At 50.1% G+C, this 25152-nt stretch overlaps 1 protein-coding gene across 1 annotated transcript in view; it reads right to left on the bottom strand.

The window, feature by feature from the left end:
• The window catches only part of CRACD (capping protein inhibiting regulator of actin dynamics), a 233134-nt gene that overhangs the window by 17341 nt on the left and 190641 nt on the right, over window positions 1–25152 (bottom strand). Inside the window, exons 17-20 of the mRNA XM_036254198.1 lie at window positions 13654–13789; window positions 6137–6301; window positions 3668–3736; window positions 1155–1343 (exon numbers count right to left, since the gene is read on the bottom strand). Of these exons, the coding sequence (XP_036110091.1) occupies window positions 1155–1343; window positions 3668–3736; window positions 6137–6301; window positions 13654–13789 (559 nt within the window). The remainder of the gene's footprint in view (window positions 1–1154; window positions 1344–3667; window positions 3737–6136; window positions 6302–13653; window positions 13790–25152) is intronic.

Here is a 25152-nt window from a genome sequence, read left to right as displayed (position 1 = left end):
AGGGAGCCCTTTGCTTTTCCAGACCTGGGTCAGGGAGCTCAGCAGGGCCCTGCCTTGGTAGGTGACGCCTGAGGTCTTCACTGCTCCTGTCTCACTTAAACAGTAGGAAATCCCTTTTATTACTGCCCAGAGGAGCTGGTTTTTGGCTCAACACTTGGTCATTTTCTCCACGGGTTATCTTGATTTCACTAGAATTGCACTCCGGAGCTCTGTAAGGGCAGGGGTTTGTCCGTGTCTGCTGTTCTGCTGGCGCCCAGGCCCGGGTCTGGTGTGGAGTGGGGGCTCAGGGAGTGAAGAAAAAAAAAAAAAAAGGTGTGTTCTTTTTTTTGGTACATGCCCCTAGCACAGCAGTTCTCAACCTGTGGGTCACGACCCCTTTGGGGGGTCGAACGACCCTTTCACAGGGGTCGCCTAAGACCATCAGAAAACATTTTTTCTGATGGTCTTGGGAACTGAGACACCACTCCTCTATCCGTCTCCAGGCGGGTCCGCCCACATACAACATGAGAACTGTATTAAAGGGTTGCGGCATCAGGAAGGTTGAGAACCACTGCCCTAGCGGGAACCGAACCCAGGACTCTCTGGTCCGTAGGCTGGTGCTCCAATGGCTGAGCCAAACCGGCCAGGGCAGAAGGTGCGTTCTAAGTGCAGGGATAGGTAAGCCCAGGCTGTTGCACCAAGAGTAAATCGTGAGGGTGGTGGACAGAATGTCATGTGTACTCCCTGGTCCCCCTTTAGGTGTCCTTCTCAAACCCCTTTTTCTATGAATAATCTTAGGAGAACCCATAGTTCAGGATTAGAAAGGGGAGGACAAAATTAGATTTACACTTCGTCTATGTCCACTGAAATGTGTGCCTCAGAAGACCACCCTCCTCACACTGAAGAGCCTCTGGCTATGCCTGGGCCGAGACGGCTGGGTCCCTCCCTGCTGCAGAGCAAATGCAGTGTCTGGAGCCCCTCAAAGGCAGCCTCTCTGTCTGAGGTCCCTCAGCCCCTCTGGAGGCGACAGGGCGATGGACCACGCATGGGCCTGCTCGCCATCCAACACTGCAGCCCACCCCTTCCTTCAACAGGCCAGCACACCCCCCGTTGGGGAGAACGAGTGCGCCCCAGCAAGGGCGGTTGCCTCGCCTGCCAGGGCAGGCTCTACGTACCCCAGCAAGTCCAAGTCGCCTGTGCTTCTTCGACACCCTCTGGTTTTTTGGCTTAACGGACAGTTTGTGCTTGGCGGCACTGTTGTCCAGGCGAGCGATGGCCAGGGGGATGGCATCCAGGTTGACACTCTCGATGGTGCCCCCAGAAGAGAAATGTCTCTTTGGCCGAGACGGTTTAGCTGGAGCCACCTGTGGTGGGGATCAGAACATGTGATCAGTCTGGGTCAGAGAGCAGCCGCGGGAGTCGGGAAGGGGAGCACCTCTTGGTGCCTGTGCCTGGCCCGGCCTGGCCCCGGGATGCTGGCACGCAGGGGGCTCATCGGACCATGAGGTGAGCTCTGCTTCTGGAATCAAAAGGCAGGGCAGGGACTCCTGGCTCTGCCAGGGCTGTCTGCATTAACTGTCCTTTCTCCTCTCAGGGACCGAGCTCCCCTGAATCCCATGGAGGGTAGGTGGGGGCTGACAGAGCCTGAACCCTGCCTGCAGCCTGAGGTGGAGGCGGAGCTCTGCTGGCACAGCCACGCCCACCCTCGTGTCCAGGCTGCTCTCTCGCTACAAAGGAAGAGCGGAACCGAGAGTCTCATCGTTGGACCTTCTGGCCACAAAGCCTGAAATAAGTCCTCATTTGCTGAGCCCTGGACAGGCTCATCCGTGCGAAGAACTGGAACTCTGAGAGCGTCCCCACTACCGCCAATACGGTGTGAACACACCTCCTCTCCTACCTGACAGGGAAGGTGTCTTTTTCATCCTCGGATCAGTCCCCTTTATGTCCAAGGAGCAAATCTCCTCTGGCAAGTGCTCAGTAAGTATTTGGTGAAGGACTAAAGGAACAATAACATCATATCTCTGACTAGGGCATAACACTGCTAACCCGCAAAAGTGTTCTCGCTCATCACTCCAAAGTCACAGAGCACTAGGGCCCAGGGAAGCTCAAGGCAGGAGCAGACACCTGGTCCACGCCAGGAGAGGGCAACTCTTCAAAGGGTGAACTGTGGCACCGCCTGCCTAGTCTGTAATACAGACGCCATCACTTACGCACCACAACCCCAGGTGAACCGCACAGATTTAGATAGGTCGGAGGTGGTGGCTCAGCTCGATCCCAGAGGCCACACCTGTAACTACAGAGCATTTATGGAAAGCAGCAAAGTCAGGGCTCCTGGCCACACCTCATGCCACATCAGCGTGCAGCAGAGGGCGCTCCCGGCTCACGCTCTCAGGCTCAGGGGCCCAGAGGAGGCCCGGTCACCTGTCTGTGCAGCCTCGGTGGGGTTTCACCGAGGGCCTTGCTTTCCGCACTGCCTTCCGTATTTACACACAAAAGCTGAAGCACCAAGAGCAAAGGGGCGCTCAGTAAACAATAATTCACGACAAGAAGCACAAGAAGTAAGGAAAATGAATTCCAGCCTTCGGTCCCCTAGCTTTTATTTATTTACGGTTATCTTTTTTTTTATCCTCTTCTGAGGACATTTTTCCATTTTTTGTTCAGATAGAGTGGGAGGGAGAGAGAGGAAGAGAGAGAGAAACACCGACGTGAAAGGGACACATTGAGTGGCTGCCTCCCGCACGACCCAACCAGGGCCGGGGACAAACTGCAACCGGGGTACACGCCCTAAGCGGGAACCGAACCTGGGTCTCTCTGGACCACAGGCCGACTCTCTAACCGCTGAGCAAACCGGCCAGGGCTATGGTTATCTTTGCAATATGTTTCAAACTCTGAACTGTTGATGAAGAGACAAATTAAACATTTATTTGCATCACCTAACAAATGCATGAGCAGAAGGAGCTCGAACCAAGTGTGGCAACTGAAGACATCCGTTAGCACCAGAAGCTGAGATTTAAGTTTTGTGTCTAGTTATTTAAGCAGGGCCTCTTCATCATCGGGGTGGTGGCACTGTCCTGGGCCACCCGTCAGAAGACCCAGGACATACTCTACTCACTATGCCGTCTGCCAGACCCCGGGAGGGCACCCGGACCCCTGTGTAGGTGAACAGTCCTCTTGGGAGCGGACTGACCTCTGCAGAAGAGGTTCCCACGGGGCCCCACAGGGCTCCCTAGGCTCCTGCAGGTGAAGGCCCAGGTTTCAAGGGCGCCCAGAAAAGTTAAAACAACAAAATGACATACAAGTAGAGAAATGACAGGGTCCTTTTGGGGGCATCTCTAAATAGGAGACTTTTTTCCTTATAGATTTGGGTACCTTCAAGGATGTCTTTTCAACCACTTTACAGGGTCTTGAAGTACATGATACATTTAGGAAAACTACCAACACCTAGGACTCCCAATGCTGGCAAGCTGGGCAGGTGGCTATTTTTCAGGGCAGGATTCAATTCCAGCAATTGCATCGTCATGGAAACAGATGCTCCAATGTCTGCCCCTGGTTGCATTTTGAAAAAATGTAAAGCAGTAGATGAAGGCAGCAATGATGAATGGGAAAATGAGGCAGAAGATTGTAAAAAAAAAAAAAAAAGGCAGGAGGACAATAAGGAAGCTAAGTATGTAAGTTCAAACCACATTACCTTCTCTTCCATGTCACTGCTGGCTCCAGGCAGAGTCGGAGGACTCGGAGAACCTGGTGTGTCACTGGACTGGAACGGCAAAGAGAGCACTCAAGTCACACGCCAGAACTGGACGTTTGGGGAGGCTGACCAGACACCATCTGTGCCTGGAAAGAGTCGCCCCCTCCTTCACGCGGGGGCGCCGCTGGCTTCGGAGAGCCGGCAGGAGTCACACTGAGGAACTGGCTACCGTCCAGGCCCCACAAGGACTCCTCAGGCACAGTGTGTGCACCCCGGGTCCCCCGCCCTGAGTCCAGCACATTTCCCAGCAGGCGGCCTCCCAGCTCAGGCCCTGGTGCCGAGAGAACCTGGGAGGCAGGGCTCCAGCCTCAGAGCTTGTGCGTCGCTGGCTGCCTTCCACCCCTGCGCCTGCGAACCTCTCACCTCTGAGCCAGACCTCTTCTCCGTGGGAAGGGAAGAAGGCCCTTCCAAGGCCACACGCAAAGTGCTGAGCCGAGGAGGAGGACCAGAGGAGGGGACACGACTCAGGAAAGAAGGAAGGAACAGAAAACAGCTGAAGATTCCCACCCCGGTCCATCGGCCTGCCCCGGGAACACCGGCACCAGGTCCGTCACCTGCACCTTTCTGATGGCCCCTACACCTTCTCTCTTGCGTCACCAATATTTACAGAAGGGTCTTACTGTCCCTTCCAGAGTGGTCATGTCGGCCTGCTCTACCTTAGCTGTTTTCTGCACACTTAGAAGCATCTTTAGAAAACATAAATCAGATTATGTCTCCACCCTGCTTCAAATTACTTAGAGGCTTCCTGTTTCAGAGGCATTCACCTGCTTCCCATGGTCTGCAAGATCCCGCCCCCAGCCACATCTACCCTCCCGCTGCCCCTCCACCAGGGTGCAGAGGGCCTCCCGGGACTGCTCCTCCTTCAAGACAAGCGCAGGCCCTTCCCTGGGCCTGGGCCTTGCTCCTCCCTCCCCCGGGAACACGCCCCACGCCCAGGTCTGCTCAGGGCAGCTCTGAGCTCCTCATCTTCCCACCTCCCAACCAGTCCCTCACTCTTCCATCACCTGGCTTTATTTCTACTTCTCTTGATCTGAAATGACTATATTAGTCTGTTTTGTGTGTGTTGTCTGACTCTCATTACAATATAAACGACCTGGGGCAGCCCCTTGTCTAATCTTGTTCATCTCTGTGATACCCACAGCTGGGGTAGCGGCTGGCTGAACAAACAACCCTCCCTCTCCCCCAGGCCCCAGCACCTTGCATGTATCAGGTTGTCAGTAACAGTGAAGACACTTGCTTGTCTTTGGGAAATCCCTGCCTCGAGGATGGTGGCATTTCTGACCACAGAGGGAGGAACGGGCCATCCCTGCGTCACCCACCACCTGCACGTGTGCGTGCCAGGAACCATCAGGGCAGGCCCAGGCAGAGATGGGCAACAGGCGGGGACAGTCCTTTTCTTTCCTTCCACACTTTGCTCTGCAAATTGCTCATCCTTCTTCCGGCCCTTAGGACTTATCTGCTGATGACCAGCATGGGTGCGGGGGCGGGCATGCCCATTTCCAGAGCATCAGTGTAATTTCCGCACCCGGCGGGCAGAGCATGGAGATGCTACAAGGCTGGCAGACCTGGTGCTGTGTCTCGGGAACCCTCACTCTCGCTCCCTTTTCCACAGGAGGCCTGAAGGTGTCCTGCTGCTAGAAGGACTCTTACTTCAGGATACGCTCACAGTGTTTTTTTCAGTGTCAAAGACCAAACTTAGAGAGGACAGTGCTAAACCAGTGTGACTTTCTTTCCCCGTTCAGTAGACTTCACACTGGTCTGTTTGACTTGTTCTGTCTTATTAGCAAAGTCGGGGGGGGGGGGGATGGAGGTGTGTAAGATGCAGTTTTGTCCTTAAGGAACTCAACGTTTAGGGATGGAAGGAAAACAGGTGGACACAGACACAGATGGGCTCCGGATGCGGTGTGGCTCAGTGGTTGAGCGTCCACCCCTGCACCAAGAGGCTGCCGGTTCCGTTCCCAGTCAGGGCACATGCCCAGGTTGTGGGTCTGACCCCGGGGGTGGGGGGGGCATTAAGAAGGCAGACGATCGATGCTCTCTCTCATCGATGTTTTCGATGTTTCTATCTGTCCCTCTCCTTTCCTCTCTCTCTAAAATCAATAAAGAAAAAAAAGAAGTGCAGAGGATGCATAGGAAAGGCACCGGGCGGAGAGTTCAGTTGGGGGTGAGGCCAGACAAGGGTCAGCCTGAGTCTCAAGGAGCACGTGGAAGACCCCGGGAAGGGCCGCACAACGGACGTGTCTCCCCTTCCTCCCCCTCGGCCAGGTGGTCCCAGTGCAGATCAGGGCACCTGCCCACGAAGTGCTCCCCAGCCCCGGCCACGCCTCAGAAACGCCTCCCATCCCCCCTGCGCTGCAGACCCCACGGCCCGCCCGCTGCCCCCGTCCTCCCGGCTCTGGGCGGCCTCACTTTGTTCTCGACGTCCGAGAGGACGACGTCCTGCTGAGCCACGGGGTCCATGGGACGGGTCGGGGGCTGATGCTCTTCCAGGCCGGCCTCCCCACTGTCCGCCTTCTTCACGGGAGTGGCACTGGCTGGCGGCTGCCCGAACTTGATGTTCTTGCCCAACTGTCGCTGGGGAGAGAAGACAACGCCATTCGGAAGCTGGGCCGCAGCGCGGCCCGTGGGCCCCCGGGCGCCCCCTGCCGGCCGCGCTCTCCCAGCCCCACGCCGGCCGGACGGCCTGTGACACGGGGCGTCTCCAGCCTCCGCTCCCCCCCCCCCCCACCTTCCAGCCACCTCCTTCAGGATGCCAGTTTTCCGGGGGGTGGAGAGCCCAACTTCGGAACCAAAAGTTGGGATGCATGTTATGACAACGTAATTTTGAAGGACCTCTAAATTACTGTATATAAAAAGCCTCATGAAAGTATCAAACTGGCGTAGGAAATGCTCCCAGGAGGTGCAGGAACCCCTGGGGGAAATGCAGACCCTCGTGATTGCCGCCAGCCCTTTGGACACATTCCTCTCGAATCGTTCCACTTCGGCTGCCGTCCTCACCAGCTTGGACATCATGTAGGGTGACAGTGGGCACCACCGCCAAGGTGAGGGAGGCCCCGGGGCCAGCACGTCTCCCCATGAGCAATGCTGAACCCGTGGAAGGGACAGAATCCGGTCCGCCAGCAGGGCCTCCCTCTGCCTGGCTGCAGCCGTCCACTGTGAACCAGGGCGCGGGCGCCGGACAGGGACAGAGAAGTAGGCAGGAGAGGAGCACCAGGGGGAGCTGCTTACCAGAGGGCGGTGGTGGACAGGATAGGGAGAAGGGATAAAAACACGGGGTTCAAATTTGGAAGAAAAATCGTATTTGGAATTAGAGAAAAGCCGATTAAAAAGGAAATATACTCCCTGAATAAAAATATAGGAACACAATAGCTAAAGAAGGGGCAAAATATTGAAAGGGCTGCGGCAGAGAAAATGAATGACATTCAGGAGGAAAGCGAGGTACGCCACGGCCACCGGGAGGCCATGGAGCCGAGGGCACTGTACCAGCCGCTTACCACCTTGATCTAGGGCACTAACAACCTTCTGGGCCAGATAAATCTTTGCTGTGGGGAGCTGTCCTGTTGTGACAGGATGTTTGGCAGCACCATGGCTCCTGGACATTAGAGGATAGTAGCAATCCTTCTACCCCAGGCGAGACAACCAAAATTGTCTCCAGATGTTGCCCAATGTCCCTTGGGGGTAAAGTCACCTCCAGCTGAGCACTGCTGCTCTAGATCTAGGCATTCGGGCTTCATAGTCCTTCTATGTCTCAAAAAGAGAAAGAGGACATTATCTGATATTTAGCTTTAATCCGATTAACGGGTAATCCCACAGAGCTGCAAAGAACCTTAGCAATCATATAGTCCAACCCCTCACTTCGCAAAAAATTCAGAGGTCCCGTAGGGAGAGGTGACTGGCCCAAACTTATGGAAAGAATGTGTGGCCCCGAAGGGACCCGAGACTAGGTTCACTGCCATTTTCAGTGCCATTTTCATTGCACGCCCCTGGTTCGCATACATTTGGCATCGCACTTCCTTCTTACAGGGGCAGGAATAAAAACACAGTGCAGCCCTTTTATGCCTTCCTGAAGTTTCCTGGCTGAGAACCCCTACAGGACTTGCCCTGTCCCTCCGAACTCAGCGTACCAAATCCACCCACCCACGCCCAGCTCCCCCTCAGCCTTGCACGGAGGCGTGGCAGAGATGAGTCTGAGACCCCAGCATGCCAAGTCAGGAGCACAGCAAGACAAGGACTTTGATCTGCTGGCATTTCAGCCTGAGCACGGCTCCCCCCACTCCCCAGGGAAGGCGCACACATCAAAGCCGAGGCCAGCCAGTGAAGTACAGCTTGAGCAGCCTTAAAGGGTTTCGGGAAGGAGAAGGCGAAAGGGGTGTCTTCTAGAAACAAGTTCAGCAGGAAGCGGCAGTTAGTATCTACTCTAAGCAGATCCATAAGCAGGCACAGTTAGAACAGCCGATGCAGTTAGACAAGAGGACGCGGTGTAGCGAGGTCACAGGCCTGGCTCCCTCTGCTGCCCTGTGGGAAACGGGTGGGAACCCCCGGGCAGGAAGGTGGGAATGGCTCCTGTGTCGACTCCCTGCCCAGCCTTTGGCTGACCTATTATCCCTTCTCTAGGAGTGTTGGCCAAGAGCTGAAAACTGGTCTAAGTCCCAAGACAAGAGACTTGCAGCTGTGCGGCTCTGTTACCTACTGATGCTCCTGTGTGACGCCATGGAGGGGTTTCTTCTACTTCCAATGGAAAGGATAATGCTGTCGGGAGATTCTGAGGAGAACCTGGCCTGACGCGACAGTGTCATTTAGTTAGGATTTTTGCCACCATCACAAAAAAGAAGGAATGTGCTGATATTTTACTTCATTAGGGCCCTTTTTAGAATACCGCTATTGGTCCACCCTGATACTTAGGGGACAAAAAATAATAAGGCAAAGTGTAATCACAGGCCCAGCCAGTGTGGTTCAGTTGGTTGAGCATCATCCCGTGCACCAAGAGGTGGCCGGTCTGGTTCCTGGTCAGGCACATGCCCAGGGTTGCAGGCTCAGTCCCTGGGAAGGGGCATGCAGGAGGCAGCCGATCGATGATGCTTCTCTCATTGATGTTCCTATCTCTTTCTCCCTCTCCCTTCCTCTCTCTCTCTCAAATCAATAGAAACATATGTTTTAAAAATGTTATCATAGTCTCCCAAAGATGGGATGGCTACATTGGCTACCAATGGAAAAGGAAGGAGAAAATGGAAAACAAAACAAAAACAACTGGGTAAGAACAGGAGCAGCAAGGACCATGGGACACAGCTGGGACATGGACAGAGCAGTGTTAAGAAATGAAGTAGAAGGTAAGGAGGAAAGACCAACAGAGGAAGGTGCAGGGCCCACGGAGACGCATGGAGAGAGAGTGATGAGGGCCCAGGAGGAGCTGCAGACCGACTGGAGGGAGGACAGCCATAGGCGGGGGCGAGGGATGTGTGTGGACATCACGGGGCTCATCTGTCACAGATATGTCCATCCTGCCAGAAGAAACACATGCTGCTGCCTTTGTGAATGATGGTGTGCATCTCCGTAAATTCCCTCCAGAGGAGGTAAGTTCAGGCTGGTGGCTAGGGGGCCTAGGAGGAGGAAGTGGGGTTGGAGGAGGGGAGGGCTCCAGTCATTAAGACATGATGGCCACCGTGTAGGGATAGCTATGGCTGCACACCCCTCTGTCCAGACAACGGACTGTCTTCACAGAAACATCCTGCAGCTGTCAGAAATGAGAACCCCAAGGCCAGGCAGGACATAGGGTCCAAGGCCATGGGGATGACCCCCCCTCAGGCGCAGGCGGTCAAGCTCTCGCACCTGCCCGTCTTCCCTCCACTGTGGGTCCTGACTGGAAGACCGGGCTGTCACCACACTCTGCAATTTAGGAAGATTAAAATCTATTGCTAAAACCTGTTTGGCAATCTCAGGTGTCGTGTGACTTGAACAGAGGGATGAATGTGGCTCTTTGGTGACTTTCTGCACACTGTTTGGGCACTGTTATAGAGAAACTCCGATAAAAGCAATCACTGAGAGCAAACGGCTAAGGTGAGCTGGCCTCTAAGTTTTCAGAGAAAGAAACTACAACCACTTCCTCCGCCTTTCAAAACAACATACCTATGGTTCCTTATACACACTGGGATTACAACCAGAGGAGAGTGTGAAGTGTGCCCATACTGTGAGTCCGCATAGCTTGTGTCTATGAACAGGGTTACTGTTGAGACTGGAATGTGAGCTGAAAGGGACTGTATCTAATTCACTCAAACGGGGCCATTCTGTTGTAATATGGAATGCTGGAGAATGGCGTTACAGGACTGCACTACATCGGGAGGCCTTTCTTACGGCTGGGAATTCCAAGCTCATCCTACTCTGCAGCTCGCACACTGCCAGTGTTTAGGGCCCCCTCCCCCGGCCCAGGTTTTTCCTTCTTCAGATCATGTCTGTAAGAAAAAAGCGGAGGGAAAAGAAAGTTGCTGTCTTTTTGAGTGAACTACAGATACTCCCACATTAAAACAAGTTTTTGTTCGTTTTTTTTTAGAAAAAGAACTCGAATTTAAAGACATCTGCTCCCTGAAGAAGTGGCTAAGAGCAGGTATTTATTTATTCTTTGTGTCCTCGACAGCTGCACGAGGTGTCAAGATTCTCAAGTGTACGACACGTTGGCATTTTTAAGTAAAATCCAGCTCAGCAGGAGATAGTTGCTACTGAGGGTGGAGGTTTTTCCTCCTGAGCTAACAGACTGTAGACTAATGGACTAGGCATTTTCTGTCAAAGGTGCAGTTAATTCTACAAACTACCTGCAGGCGTAGACCGCAGCGTTCCTGAGTTCTACCATTTGTTGGTAGATACTTCGCAGCCTGGTCTGATCTAAACTAAACAGGTACCTCCCGGATCTGTGCTATGGGCAGCTGCCGGGAACGTCAAGGTCACTGTTGTCCAAATGCAAGGAAGTGCAAAACTTACAAAGCCACTCCGTGCTACACCAGATGAACACTGATTCAATCATCTGCCACAGAAATTTTTGCAGGTGGTGGATTTACTTTATTCAGAAAAGTGTAGGCTTATTTATGCTGTATTCAGTCATTCCGTGCTCAGTAGAGAGATACTAAAGGCAACTTACGAGTGTTAGCGGAGATGACTATATGTGGCCACTAGAGGGCAGCCTTCCCTAAAGCAGTCATTACAGGCACAGTTCTGTGGGTTTCCAAGGGGCTGGGAAGTTTCTTAAGCCAGGGAAAAATGGTTGTTTGTTTGTTTATTTGTTTGTTTGTTTTGTTTTGTCTTAAATGGCATTCCAGTAAAAATCTCATTTCAAAAGAATATATTAATAATGGAGGCTAATTAGCTTGCCAGGTCATTTGCTGTCAAATAGGTTTTATCCATTACTTCTCTCTCTCTTTTTAAAATAAATATACACAGATACACAAAGACAATTTCAGACATTAAAAAAAAAAATACATGCCTCTGACATAACTAAACACTCTCATTCCATGCTGGAGTCTATGAGGGGTGGTCTTTTGTGCTGCTTACTAAGCATCAATACCAGCACAACGGTGTCATGAAAAAAATGCAAAGCATGCATGCAATTTAATACAGTTTACTACTACTTCTACAACTTACCAGGAACATGCTGCTTAGTCGACTGAAAAATAAAGCACAGTCTTTTGGGGGTAATACAGTTATATCTTATGTCGCTCCAAAAATTACATTTTCTATGATAAGGGTCCCATTTCCCTCCTCAAAGAGCAAAGCCTTTTCTTTTATAGTTTCAAAAAGTGTGACTATAGAGCTATAAGGAAGCTCATGAATCCACACAGCAGAAGCAAACTTAGCAAACCCTTGTATGAGTAGATATTGTCTAAAGAGAGCATCCAATTAGATAGTCATTCTGCTTTTCTCACATTTCTCTTCCTGTGTTAGTAGAATTGTAGTTTCAGGGAAGTTGGTTGTTTCACAGTTTATTAATTATGGGATCAGATTCTTTAACACTGTGCCTTACTACTGAATAGGAATAACAGGCAGTTGCATATTTTATTGGGTTTCTGTATTTTCAATACTGTAGAATTATATATCATTTACAACTCCAAGTCCACGTCTTGGCGTGGCAGTGGCATGTGCTGTGATGTCACAGAGCAGGTATCAGTTAAGACGACAAATGAACTGTTACCTAATTTTTAAAGAGCTCCTGGAAAGCCTTCATAAAACAGCTGTTTCGTGGACTGAACTCTGTAAGTCACTCCTCTTATGAAGCAGATATTATAAGCCAGGGGTTCCGAACTGCTAAGGAATAATATTCCAGAAATCGAAAGACTTCAAGAAGGAAGGGTAAAGAGGAGGGGTGGGGGTGGGGTCAAGGTTTTCTTTGGCCATCACCTTCCTACCCTCTTCTTCAACCTAAGAGAAGTGACAGCTTACTTCTCCTAAGTATAAAATGTGTAACAGCACGGCCGGCCGGAACCAAGAGTGGAGCCTGCTTGGGACCTGGTGGAACGGGAAGGAAGTGCCTAGGTCGGCTCTGAGGGCAGGACCATGTCCTTGGGCAGTGGCGGCAGCAGGTGTAAAGACCCAGGCAAGCTTGGGTGTGGTGCCAGGGTGTTGGTTGGTTCCCTGCCTGCCATATGCTACACTCAGCTGAGTGTGTGTGGGGGGATACGTGACCAAACTCTGGTCAGGAAATACTTAGCTAACGTTCAGAAGAAACAAGAACATTTCAAGAAAACAGAAAACAGTGCTTCATCATGTCAGTAGCTACTCAAGCCAGCTGTTTCTTTTCTTGCTCACTCACTCACTCACTCACTCACTCACTCACTCACTCACTGTTGCAGACTTACAGACAGATGGAAACCAGCCAGCCAGATCCCCCTGTTCATAACGGGCATCACCCAGGCACTCCTGTCTCAGAGAAGTGCCTGCTGAGCACTTCTGTCGGGTGAGTGGATTCTTCCAAGCAACTGCGCAAACCGACAGTCAGATCCCAGGTGTCTTCACTCCCTCACCCTTCCTGGAATCCCCATTATCTGAGTCACATTTAGTGAAGAATTATTTTACTATACAGCTGACCCTTGAACAGCGCAGGGGTTAGGGGCGCTCACCCCCATGGCAACTGAACATCCACATATAACTCTGGACTTTCCCAAAACTTAACTACTGACAGCCGACTGTGGACAGAAACCTTAGCAATAATACAAACTGTTTACTAACATGCATTTTGTATGTTATATGTATTACACACTGTATTCTTACAAATAAAGTAAGCTAGAGAAAAGAAAATCATAAGGAAGGTACATTTACAATATTTATTGAAAAAAACCTGCATGTAAGTGGACCCGCGCAATTCACACCCTACTGCTCAAGGGTCAGCTGTACTTTCATTATCAAGGAGTTACCACCTGAGTCAGATTTATGAGGAAAACCGCCCAGTCCTGCAGCCAGAGTGGGGGGAGGTTCAAGAGCTTCGGGGTGTTCCTCTGAGTCAAGTGGCTCAGGGGGAGCCAGGCTGATCAACACAACACAGTGAGTCTCACCGTTCACGGTCCAGTGGGGAGACTGTGCAACCCTCAGCTGACAGCCAACCCTGAGCTTGGGGACTAGGCCAAACCTGAACGGTTCAGGACTCTTTCCTCCCATCCGAGTCATGCAGCTTCTTTTGGGCACTTGTCCTCATAATGTCCACATAAAAGGGGGAACAATTTGAGAGACCAGGAGAAGGGGAGTTGTGAAGGCAGGTACCACAGTGACAGTGTACCTCTCACAGGGGGACAGAAGGCTTAAAGAACAGACTCAGGTTCAAAAAAGTGCAGTCTCACCAGGAGCCCCTGGACCTCCCAAGCCATCACTCGGCTAAGCTGGGCATTTCCCCACTTCCCTCCACAGCCAGGCCCCTGCTACGGCTCTAACCTTCCAGGCTCAATCTGTCTTACCTGAAGAGTTTTGACTTTGCCCAGGATGTTGTCCTGTGACATTGCTTGAACTGTCTGCTCACTTTCTGCTCCCCCATCAGGGATAAAAATACTGTCATGGGAAAACGCCCGGGTTCCCATAGAACAGTTGAAGGACCTGGAATGCAAACCATGTGCTTCATTTTATTAGGATGATAAAATTTCTTTTGGCAATTAGTTTCCTGTTCCTCCTGATTTGGGGACTCCACCCACATTCCCTGTCTCGCCCAGCACTGTGTCCTTTTCTGTGATGGGTCAGCCAAGGAGCTGGGCAGATGGACGGGCCCCACAGGGATAAGGGAGCATGCTCCAACACAGCGGCTCCCAGGCTCGAGGAACCCAGGCCTTCTTTGCTTGTAGGCCCGGACAGAAGGCTCTGCAGAAACCAGTCTTAACTGGGGGGCCTCTCCCCGAATGAGCTCTCACTACCAGTCTACCCCCGTCGGTCTTGTCAACCAGCACCATTTCATTCAGAAGCAGAAGGGGCAAGAGCATGTCCCTTTCAGAGTACAGTCAACTTGGAAGGAAGCTCTGCACATCTAAAACGAGGACTAGAATGGCTGGTAGGGATGGCAGGAATGCAGAATCTCTCTCCAGACTGCCCGGGCATCCAGAGAAAGGGGAGAGACGCGTGGCTAGGGCGATTCTGACGGGCTCCTGGCACACTGGTCAGCTCACGGGTGGTAGGGAGCCCGCAGGAAACACGTCAGGTGAAGGCGTGGACTTCAAGAAGCCTGGACGCTACCTGATGGGGTACAGGCAGGGTGAAGTGCAGGAAGAGGAAGAGCAGAAGCTGACTGTTCTTCCTGGATCTCGGAAACAACCTATTTCTGGGCAGGAGTACACACCCAGGCTTCCACAGGGCGGGCAGAATCGCACCCCCTCCGTGAGGCAGGCGCCCTCCCACGATGCCAGGCACACAGCACTCCCTCGGTGACAGAAAGGGGCGCCCCTGGAGGTTTTATCAGTGACCGAGTGCCAAATGCAGTGGGCAGGGTCCCAACCAAGTGTAGACCTAGTTGGGCAGGCTGGGTACCAAATCTAATTTGCTAAACTACAGGCAGCACGGTAATGCTGGGATGTGAGCCTCCTGGGTGTGTGATCTTAGGCAATGACAACGGCAGCAACAACAACTATCCCTTACTTGGATGAAAGCACTGTGCTGAGTTTTACTTCCATCACCTCATCACCAACACCTTGTGGCAGAGGAAACTCTAAAGTCATCCAAATGCAAGCAGAAGAGTGAGAGACTGACTTCGGATCTGGTGAAGACAATCCCGTGTTAGCGAGCTGGTGTCTTACAGCGGTGGGAGGTCCTGGGGCAGCCCCTCCCGGGAGTGAGGGGTGTGGGAGGGTCAGGAGGAGAGGAGGACAGCATGGAAATGCCACGCGGCGGGGATGTGGGAGGGCTGAAGATACTGCGTAGCTAGAATAATGGGTAAGCCCGCAGCTGGCTACCCCGAGATGCCCCGGAGCAGGAAGCCCCTCGGTGCGGTGAGGCGTTGTTTCGGGATTGGACTGTGAACGCCGAGGGAAGGGAAACAGAGCACGATCCCCTTCCTCAGAGACTTTGTGACCGTAGCTACAAGATGAACTTCCAGGTGCAGCTAACGATGCCATGTGATATACTTTTCAAAGTTACGGAATCCAACCTTTTCATATTCTCCCACGTCAATGTCTCTCTCGGATTTCTGGTACGATTCAGGCGAGAGAGGAGGTAACTGGCTTCCTTTCCACACAGTGTTTTCACAAATGGCTCACGTACACACACAGGCTCTCAGATGTCCCTACAGACACATCTATGCACGAGTCCATTTCAGATGCTTAATACATGTCTAATAATGTCTCACAGTTGTGTCCACAACACAGCAGGGCTGTGACTGAATCATGGGGTTTATCTCCCCGCTCCCACGTTTTTTTCCAAATAGGCTAAGAACTGACACTCTCCTGCTCTTCCCCAAATGCTCCTGGTTGCCAACCAGGATTCAATGTCCACCCATTTCAGATGATCACATTGAAAAATAGAGAAGATGAACAGCACAACTACTACTACTAATAGGGAAGTAATAATTATAGTCATAGTGCTCATCACAGGGATAATATTACTTCTGGCTAAATTTTATGGAGCATTTACTATGTACCTTACATGTGTTAACCTCTCTAATGTAATATCTAAATCATTTTGATATAATACCTAAACCTTATGTGGTAGGCACTATTGTTAAGTCTATTTTATTAGATGAGGAAACTAAGGCGTAAAGATAGTGTGTGACTTGCCATACATTAAGTGACAGTAAGTATGTGTGAATCTGTCTCTGGCCTCTGCTTGTGTTTTTATCTGTATTTTTTTAGCTTCTTTCTTTTTAAGCAATTATCCTATACTGTCTTAATTACTATAGCTTTTTCTTTTTTAGTATAGAATGCTCTTTATTCTTGCTTTTTCTATTTCTTGAGCTATTACTCATATAAAGTGCTAAAATCATCAAGCATAAACTTAATACATTTTTACACATGTATGCAACTGTGTAACCCCCACAAAGATAAAAATATAGCCATTTGCTTCACCCTGGAGGTTTCACAGTGCTGTTTTCTAGAGAAAAAAATCCTCGACCATTATTCTGGTGACCACCATTGCTAGGTCAGCTCCGCAGGTTAAACCACAGCGTTCTAATGAGTCTTGGCATCCAATAGTTTAAGTTCTCCAGTCTTGATTTTTATTTTTTTCAAGATGGCTATACTCATCTCTCAGTATTTCTACCATCATGTTGTCTGTAACAAAAGAGAGTTTCACTCAATGTTTCATCTCACCGTTTTGGGCACCCTGCGTTAGCTAGGATCGTCATACAAAGCTGAACGGGAGTGGGGGTGGCGGCCCTTGTCATGTCCCCACACTGAGCAAGGAGCAATGCTTTACCGTGACATTACGATGTTACCTGTACAACTTTTGTAGATCATATTACTGCTTCTTTGAAAAGACAGGCTTTTATTTATAGTTGATTTTAAGCTTTTTTTCTGTCTTTGGTTTTCATAGTTTTGGCTTGGTGTGTATTTCTTCGACTTTACTCAGGTGGGGGTAGGAAATACTTCTTAGACCTGTGGCTTGGTGTCTTTCATTGGTTTTGGAAAATTCTCAGCCGTCACCTCTTTGGATATTGCTTCTGCTCCTTTCCCACCATTCCGAGTCTTCCCTATTAGAACCTGTCACCACGAGCCATACGTCCTCACACTGTTTTCTGTCTGTCATTCTTTTCACTTACTATGATTCAGTCTGGATTTTCCCACCAACTTAGCCTGCAGCTCATTGATTCTCTTTACTGTGTCCAATCTGCTGTTAAAACTGCCAGCTGAGTTCTTAATTTCAGTGGTGTTGTTCAGATACAGACTTTCCACTGGATTCTTTTTAATAGATTCCAATCCTCTGGTGAAAATCTCTGTCTTGCCAATCTTTTGTTGACTATATTAGTCACATTATTTAAAAGTCTCTCTGAAACTGCAGTATCTTAGTCCCCTATGGGTCTATTTGTATTATCCTGTTTTCCTCTGAGTCTGTTTCTTTCTTTTTTTTTTTTTTGCATTTATCTTCAGATAGAGCGAGAGGGAGAGAGGGAGGAAGAGAGAGAGAGAAACATCGATGAGAGAGACACATTGACTGGTTGCCACCCACACGACCCCAACCAGGGCCGGGAACAAACCGCAACTGAGGTACGTGCCCTTAGCGGGAACCGAACCTGGGACTCTCTGGTCCGTGGGCCAATGCTCTAACCGCTGAGTCAAACCGGTCAGGGCCAGAGTCTGTTTCTTCACTGCCTAGTAATTTTCAAATTGAATTCTATACATCACGAATGAAAACTTGCAGAGCTGGGTTGCTCTGTCCTTCCGGAGAGGATTCATTGGCTTCTCTAACTGATCTCAACCCAGTGACCTCAATCCCGTCGGGGCTGAACTAGTCAGGGCTGCTTAGCATGCCTTGTAAGGCTCACACTACCTCTGCTTGATCCCCTCTCTGGGTATAGGCCTCCTGGAGTCTTAACTAAGAACCTGGGTTATTTCCTAAGGTCCTCCTCCTCGGTGGGTCCCAAACCTCACCACCGACTGCCCAAAACGCTGCCCTGCTTCTCAACCTCTAACCCATGCAGCCTCCTCAACAAATGCTTCAAAAGGAAAATTGTCGCCTTTTCTGGAGACAATTGTTCCTTCTTCTGGTCCTCTCTTGGGGATCTTAGTGCCGCAAGCCCTGGCTGTCTGGGCAGCCTCTATTTCTAATTTGTGTTCCCGGCCCCGTGAGAGGGGCTACAGCTCCGCTGCGCCCTCCCGGCGGCCAGCCTCAGCCGGCTCGTCCGCCTGCCCTGCAGCAAGAGGCAACCAACGCCCACAGGACAGACGCTCTGTGGGAAAGCTGGGCTCACCCAATGGGGTTCCCTTCTCTCCGGGCTCTCACCGCTCGAGTCTGGTGTCTCATTAGCAATCAGACACCCTCAAACAGATGACTTTAATATTCTATCCACATTTCCAGTTGTTCTTGGTGGGAGCACTGATCGGCTCCAAGCTACTTCATCACATCAGAAGTGAAAGTAATTAAATAACTTTTCGACACTTATTAAGTTTCTACACATCAGAACATACTTGTTGATATGGCCATTGCTTTCAAGAGGATTACTTTGCAAAGTGACCAAAAACACGTATAACTTTTTCTCCTCATATCTGCGTTCTGTCCCATTTCAAAGCTCTGAGAAGAAACAGTGGAGGAGAATGGTAATTGGTTTCTTAGTTACAACAATGAACAATCTCTTCTAAATAATTCCGTTTACATAATGCAAATCAACATTAGATCCTTGTTAATCTGGTTCATTAAACATTTTCGGTCATCATGGTGGCCTCAAACAACCCTACAACGCAGTGTATTTCCTGTCTCTAAGGGGGAAGCTGAGACGAAGAGTGAGTAGAAACATTGCCCAAAGTTCCAGAGTTTGAGGCAGGGCTGGGATGGAAACCAAACAGTCCTCGTGTGGAGGTCTCAATGCGAAACCATGTTCTCATGAACAAAGAACTCGGTGCCGTCCCTGTCCTTCCCCAGCTAGGAACTACGAATTACATGATGGGAGGCGAAGGGGTAATTCACCACAAATCATACCTTCGCAGAGTTCATCTGGACTTCTTTATTCTTTATTCTTGACATTAAACATCCTTCAGAACTGATCACAAAGCAGGCCTGCCCTCCCCCCTTCTACGGGGAGTGAGCCGGGAGGCGAGGGCCTCTGAGCTCAGAGCTGCAACCTTCCCTCAGACTCACGTGCCCAGTGGAGGAAACGAGGAAACAGAGCCTGCTGGGTGGGCACCTTCCCCTTTGATGCGGAGAACACAGAGCAGCCTTTTGATCATGAAGAGGGTGTATAAAGACCTCTAAGTCCCCCAGACTTTTAACTTCTAACTGGAGGGTTGTTGATACAGTCATTTGACAGTTGTTTTAATTGAACCAAGATCTGAAGCCAAATGCAAGCATATGTGGTACAAACAAGAAAACTCCAGAGCAGCGGTTCCCAACCTTCCTAGTGCCGCGGCCCTTTAATACAGCTCCTCGTGTTGTGGTGGCCCCCAACCATAAAATTATTTTCATTGCTACTTCATAACTGTAATTTTGCTACTGTTATGTCTTAGGCGACCCCTGTGAAAGGGTCGTTCCACCCCAAAGGGGTCGCAACCCACAGGTTGAGAACCGCTGCCCTGGAGGAAGAGGAGGAGGAAGAGGAACCCACTGGGAAATTGAGAACAACACTGGTCTCCGAGGAACAGCTTTCATTAACTTAGAGAAAAATCACAGCCATGACTTAGAGAGGCTGGAAAAACGGTCCCTTGGGACGTGGAGGTCCCGGCAGCAGCAGCTCTGGGGCCTGATGGACAGGAGGGAGCACGGCTAAGATGCCGTAACTTGTTTCTTCGTTTCTGCCCTGGCTGTGTTGTCGTTGTCGTTGACATTAATGTTATTGGCAGAGGTTTGGATCCCAAACCTCTAACCAGAGGCTTCTAATCAGCTCAAAGAGACCAGCTTCTGGTGTTTCCCTCAACCCTTCACGGACTCCTGTGGTTGTCTTTCCAAAGGTGCAGGTGGTAGAACAGCCTGAGGCTGCACTTCTGGCCTTAACAGTCCCTTTTAACACTGTCTGTCTGACTCCCAGACGACACTCTCTCCATCTACCCGTGTGTCTCCATCTCCAGCTACACACCAGACCCTACTACTGGACTACCCCGGCTCTGCAAAGTCAACATGAATAAAACCAAATTCATCAGTGTTTCCTGTGAAGCTCCCAACTGTTCTATATCTTTGTTACTATCATCTCTCAGGCTCTGTACGATACTATTTTATAAATGAGGTCAGATTCCATGGACACAGACAACAATGGGGTGAAGGCTGGGGTGGGGTGGGATGGAAACCAAACAGTCCACGTGTGGAGGTCTCAATGTGAAACCATGTTCTCATGAGTGGAGGGGGGTAAAGTGGGGGAAATTGGGGGACATCTGTAATACTGTCAACAATTTAAAAAATGAAGTCAGATTGAGGTTAGGGGAACGATACAGTGCAGAAGACCTTAATTGGTAATATTATTTGTCCTTTCACATTCAAAAATCCTTCAAAAACAAGTAGGATTGTACACCCTAAACTCCCGGACCCATTTCAAGCCTGCATCCGCGTCTTCCTGCCCACACTGCTTTCCCACGCTGCTCTCCGGTCTCCAGGTGGTCTCCACGTGGTCTCCACAAGGACACTGGGGGGGGGGGGCTGCCAATTCAGAGCCGCGTCAGCTCTGACAGCTGGCTGCCCCCACACAGCAGGCAGTCCTGCCGACTCTGTGGGCTCTCCGTGGTCACGGAGTCCACAACACGGATCTTTACAGACAAGACGAGGTCCAGAAGGCAAACAGACAGACTTGATCTGCATAGAACTGAGCCCTGGCTGGTGTGGCTCCGGTTGCCTGTTTGATTCCCTGTCAGGGCACATGCCTGGGTTGTGGCTTAATCCCCAGTAGGGGACATTCAGGAGGTGGCCCATCAATGTTTCTCTCTCATTGATGTTTCTCTCTCTCTCTCTCCCTTCCTCTCTCTTTAAAAACCAATACAAAGGTTTTTAAAAAGATTGAACTGAAACCAGAACTCAGGCTCCTCGCTCACAGCCGAGAGTCCTCCATTTGACCAGTGTTCACTGATGCATGGATTTCTTTGGGAACAAAGATGCTACATGAACATAGCCGCTGGACCATGACAAGACAGTAACATTAAGAGAGTTCCAGTTCACCCACAGCTGAAAATATTATACAAAAGAAGGTGAACCAATTTTACTGCTTAAGCAACAAATCGGTCAACACCAAACAGCATGCCAGCACCCATGAATTTTTTCCATATTTACATAATACTGACTGAGATTGTTATTGTGGTAAAATATACACAACATAAAATTTACCATTTTAATTCTTTTTATTTTTAAAAAATATGTCTTTATTGATTTTTAGAGAGGAAGAAAAAGGGAGAGAAAGAAACATCGATGAGAAAGAAACCTCTGATTGGCTGCCTCCTGCACGCCCCCTACTGGGGATCGAGCCTGCAACCTGGGCATGTGCCCTGACTGGGAATTGAACAGGTGACCTCTTGGTCCATGGGTTGACACTCAACCACTGAGCCACACTGGCTGGGCCCATTTTAATTATGTGTAGCATATAGTTTAGTACCATTAAGTACATTCATATTGTTATAGAACTATCACCACCATCCATCATCTCAAACTGAAACTCCATATTCATCCAACAATCACTCTTCATTCTCCCTTCCCCCAGCCCATGATAACCATTGTCCTCCTTTCTGTCTCTATGAATTTGACCATTCCATGTACCTCATAGAAATGGAATCATATGATATTTGTGTTTTTGTGACTGGCTTATTTCACTTAGCATAATATCTTCAAGGATCATCCATGTTGTAGTGTATGTCAGAATGTCATTCCTTGTTAAGGCTGAATAATTCCTATGTGTGTGGGGGGGCACATTTTGTTTATACATTCATCTATCAATGGGCATTTGAGTTGTTCTACCTTTTGGATATTGTGAACAGTCCTGCTGTGAACATTGGTGTATTCATCAAGATTTTAAAAAATGTATGAATGTAGCATTATGACTGATAACTATGTGTAGACATGGCTGAAAGAGTAAGTAGGTTCCATAAACCCTCATTTCACACCAGAGATTTGACCACTTCCAGATCCTCTACCCAAATTAAACAGTCACTATCTATAAAGATGAGTGGAGATTATAGAAGAGAAGAAAGAGGAGAGGGGGAGGCGGCGGTGGAGGGAAAGAAGGAGAATGAGGAGGAAGAGAAAGAAGAAAGGAGGGAGGTGGCAGGAGAAGAGAGAGGAGGAGGAGGAGGAGGAGTCCTTCGTGTTTGCCTGCAGTCCTGGGAGGTTCTGAAGTGCACGCCTGAAAAGCTGACCCTGGTGTCTGATTCTCAGAGCAGCAGCTCCTGGGTTCCCCCCCCAGCCCTCCCACCACAGTTTAAACACTGTGAACAGGACCCATTCACCGGAGACCAGAGGCTTCTAGTTCTAAGGAAGGGGTGCTGGAGTGGCTAGGGGTCCTCCACCTTCTTACATTTAAGCCCTTGCACCCGTCACTATGGCTTTGGAAGCCGGGAGGGAAGAGCTACTGCTGCTTCTCTCCGATTCCACCTCCTCCCCTTCACTTACCAGGCAGCTGGCGGTCACAGTGCTACCCCAAAGCTCTCAGCAGCTACGTAAGAATCAGTACTACAGAACTCACGGGCACGCTTCGGCAGCACAGACCAGAACACAGGGTTGTTCTGAAGGCCTGAAAGCTGTGAGTGATTTCAGGAAGCAGCTGAGGCCTGGATGGGTCATCCCACTCCGCTCCGACTCCACAGACAGGACTATGATGCTAATGGCCATGCCAAAAGAAATATAAAGTTCCTATTTTTTCAGCTTTGCTCAGGAGAGGGTTTTATTTTTATTATTATTTTTTTTATGTTGAATGCCTTTAAGTCTTATAAAAACACTGCAAGTGTAGTATGAAGAACTCTGGTTTTCTAGACCATTTGACAGTGAAGTTGCTGGCATGATGCTCCCACCCTGGGCCAGGCAGGCGGTGCAGGCTCACGCATTAAACACATAGGAAGACATGCCCGGCCGGTGTGGCTCAGTGGCTGAGGGTCAACCCATGCACCAAGAGGTCGCCGGTTCGATTCCCAGTCAGGACACGTGCCCAGGTTGTGGGCTAAATCCTCTGTGGATAGCATGCTGGGGACAGCCAATCGATGTTCTCATTGATGTTTCTCTCTCTCCCTCTCCTTTCCTCTCTCTAGAATCAATAAAGAAAAAAAAAAAACCACCACAACAACAACCACACACATAGGAAGACATGAGTGAGGACCCTCAGGGAAAAGTGGAGGAATTTCTGAGGGCAGTTGCAGGACCAATGAGTGTGTCACTGTCCCTGTGGCCTTGGCTTGACCTTCAGCCCACAGTGACATGATAGACAGTTGTAGAAGACCCTCACCTGAAGTCCTCCCCAACTCTGCTCTCTCTAACCACATGCTAATCTTAAAGTAGTTAATCTGCCAGCTCAGAAAACTCCCTTTTGCCCAAATCCTACTGGATGGAGCTGCAGCGGTTGCTTAGCATTGAAGGCTCTTCGCGGTTGGGCCCCAGGCTACTCTGGGCAGGACTGTTCTCATCTGTAGACAAGGTTGCCCAGAGGACTGACTTCATGGGCCTTTTTTTAGGATTTAAATGAGTTACGCTATGTACAGCACTCAGAACAGCGTAAGTGCTTATGTGTTACCCATATTGTCAGATGTCACCCTACTTCAACCCAGCCCCTCCGTCCCCTCTCTGGGCTCTACTCCCCTCACAGGCTCTTCCTCTCCAGGGACAGCCAAGGCCGAGCTCTCAGTTCAGGTCCTGCCCACCTTCAAGGTCCAGCTCAAATGTTATCAACTCACAGTCTTCCCTGCTTCTCCCTGAGAGTCCTATGCTGTTTCCCTGCTGTTTCATGTCACGGTTACTACAATCATGCCTTAAATAAGAGGGAAAATAAACGTGCGTTGCATACAGTATAGTGCTCCACATATGGGATTCTAATAACAATGGCATCATCTCATCTCCACCGCAGTACTAGGAGTCGCATGAGGGCAGGATCACATGCATCATCTTTGTTTCTCCCAAAGTCCTTCACACAATAAAATTTGTGAGTAAACTGTTTCAGTGGGTGAGCACATGATTAATATTGCAGGGTAGTTAGCCTATCAGATGGGTTTCCCGTGGAGAGGTCACTGAGGGGATGCAAACCTGCTGATGGGAGGGGCGTGTTTCGGGCAGGGGGTCTGCACAGGAGCCACTGTGGAAAGCGCTGAGAAGCCAATGGACGGGCAATTCAGGGGGATGTTCAGCATCTCTTTTTTAAAGGTTTCTTCTGGGCCTTCTTTTAACTCAAACCAACAAATTAGTCCAGGCTTTGCTCCCCACCTTCTATTTCAAACCACCCCCTCACCAAGTTCTCCTGGTTTCATTCTGTGTCGGCTATAGTCCTGAGTCTAAAGCTACAGAAACGAGGTCTCACTCAACCAAAAGGAAATTTGCCAGAAAAACAGTGGGGGCTCAAAGGACAGCGGAAGCTCGAGACGAGGCTTGGACAGAGACAGGATTGGAGAGAACTCCAGCAGCCCAGGCATCAGGACCCTCAGCAACCGCCAGGCGCAGGAAGAGGCTGGTTACAGAGGTCTCCTGGGTGTCTCCCTTACATCCTCGACCCACCTGCCAAGCCACAGCCCAGGAGACAGAGACTGATGGGCCGGGCCAGGTCATGTGCTCACGCCAGGCTGCGGCGGGAGAGGAAGTGGCCCTTTTGGCTTCTGTCATAGGAAGCTGGTACCATGTCCCATCAGAGGTAGATACAGCGAGACTGAATTCCTGAAAGGAAATTTGGGTGCTGCTGAGAAACGGAACCAGATGCTAACAGCTACCAAAAACGGCCACCACACTGTGCTTTGGATCTGTGCCTTGGTTCTCCTTTCCAACCTAGCCCGATTGGATGGACAACTATTTGTACAGCTCTCTGGTTTGATTGTACTTCTCTTTCAAGAGGTTGTCTTTCTTTCCTGGTGGCATGCGATGCTACCTAAGAGTAAAGGATGCCACACTCCATGCTCCTGGGATGGCTGAGCCCCGGTCCAGCGTCCTATGCCCATGTGTATCAGCAGAAATGGCAGAGATCAGACAGGGTGCTTGACAGCCTGTGGCCTAGAGCTCAGGGCACTAGAAGCTCGCAGTAGAGAGAAAGTGAGTACAGCGAAGTTCGCCCTGTGGTCCTGCTATTCCATCCTTCAGCCACTACCGCTTAGAGCGGAAGAGAGCAGGGGAGTGAGAGGGGCCATCCCCATTTTAAGTTCTGTTATCGGGAACTGCTGTCTGCCACAGGGTCTGGT

The sequence above is a fragment of the Molossus molossus genome, unplaced genomic scaffold (assembly GCF_014108415.1).
Source record: "Molossus molossus isolate mMolMol1 unplaced genomic scaffold, mMolMol1.p scaffold_m16_p_1, whole genome shotgun sequence".
NCBI lineage: Eukaryota > Metazoa > Chordata > Mammalia > Chiroptera > Molossidae > Molossus > Molossus molossus.
The sequence above is the reverse complement of the archived record's forward strand: the minus strand, read 5'-3'. Positions and strand labels throughout refer to the sequence as shown.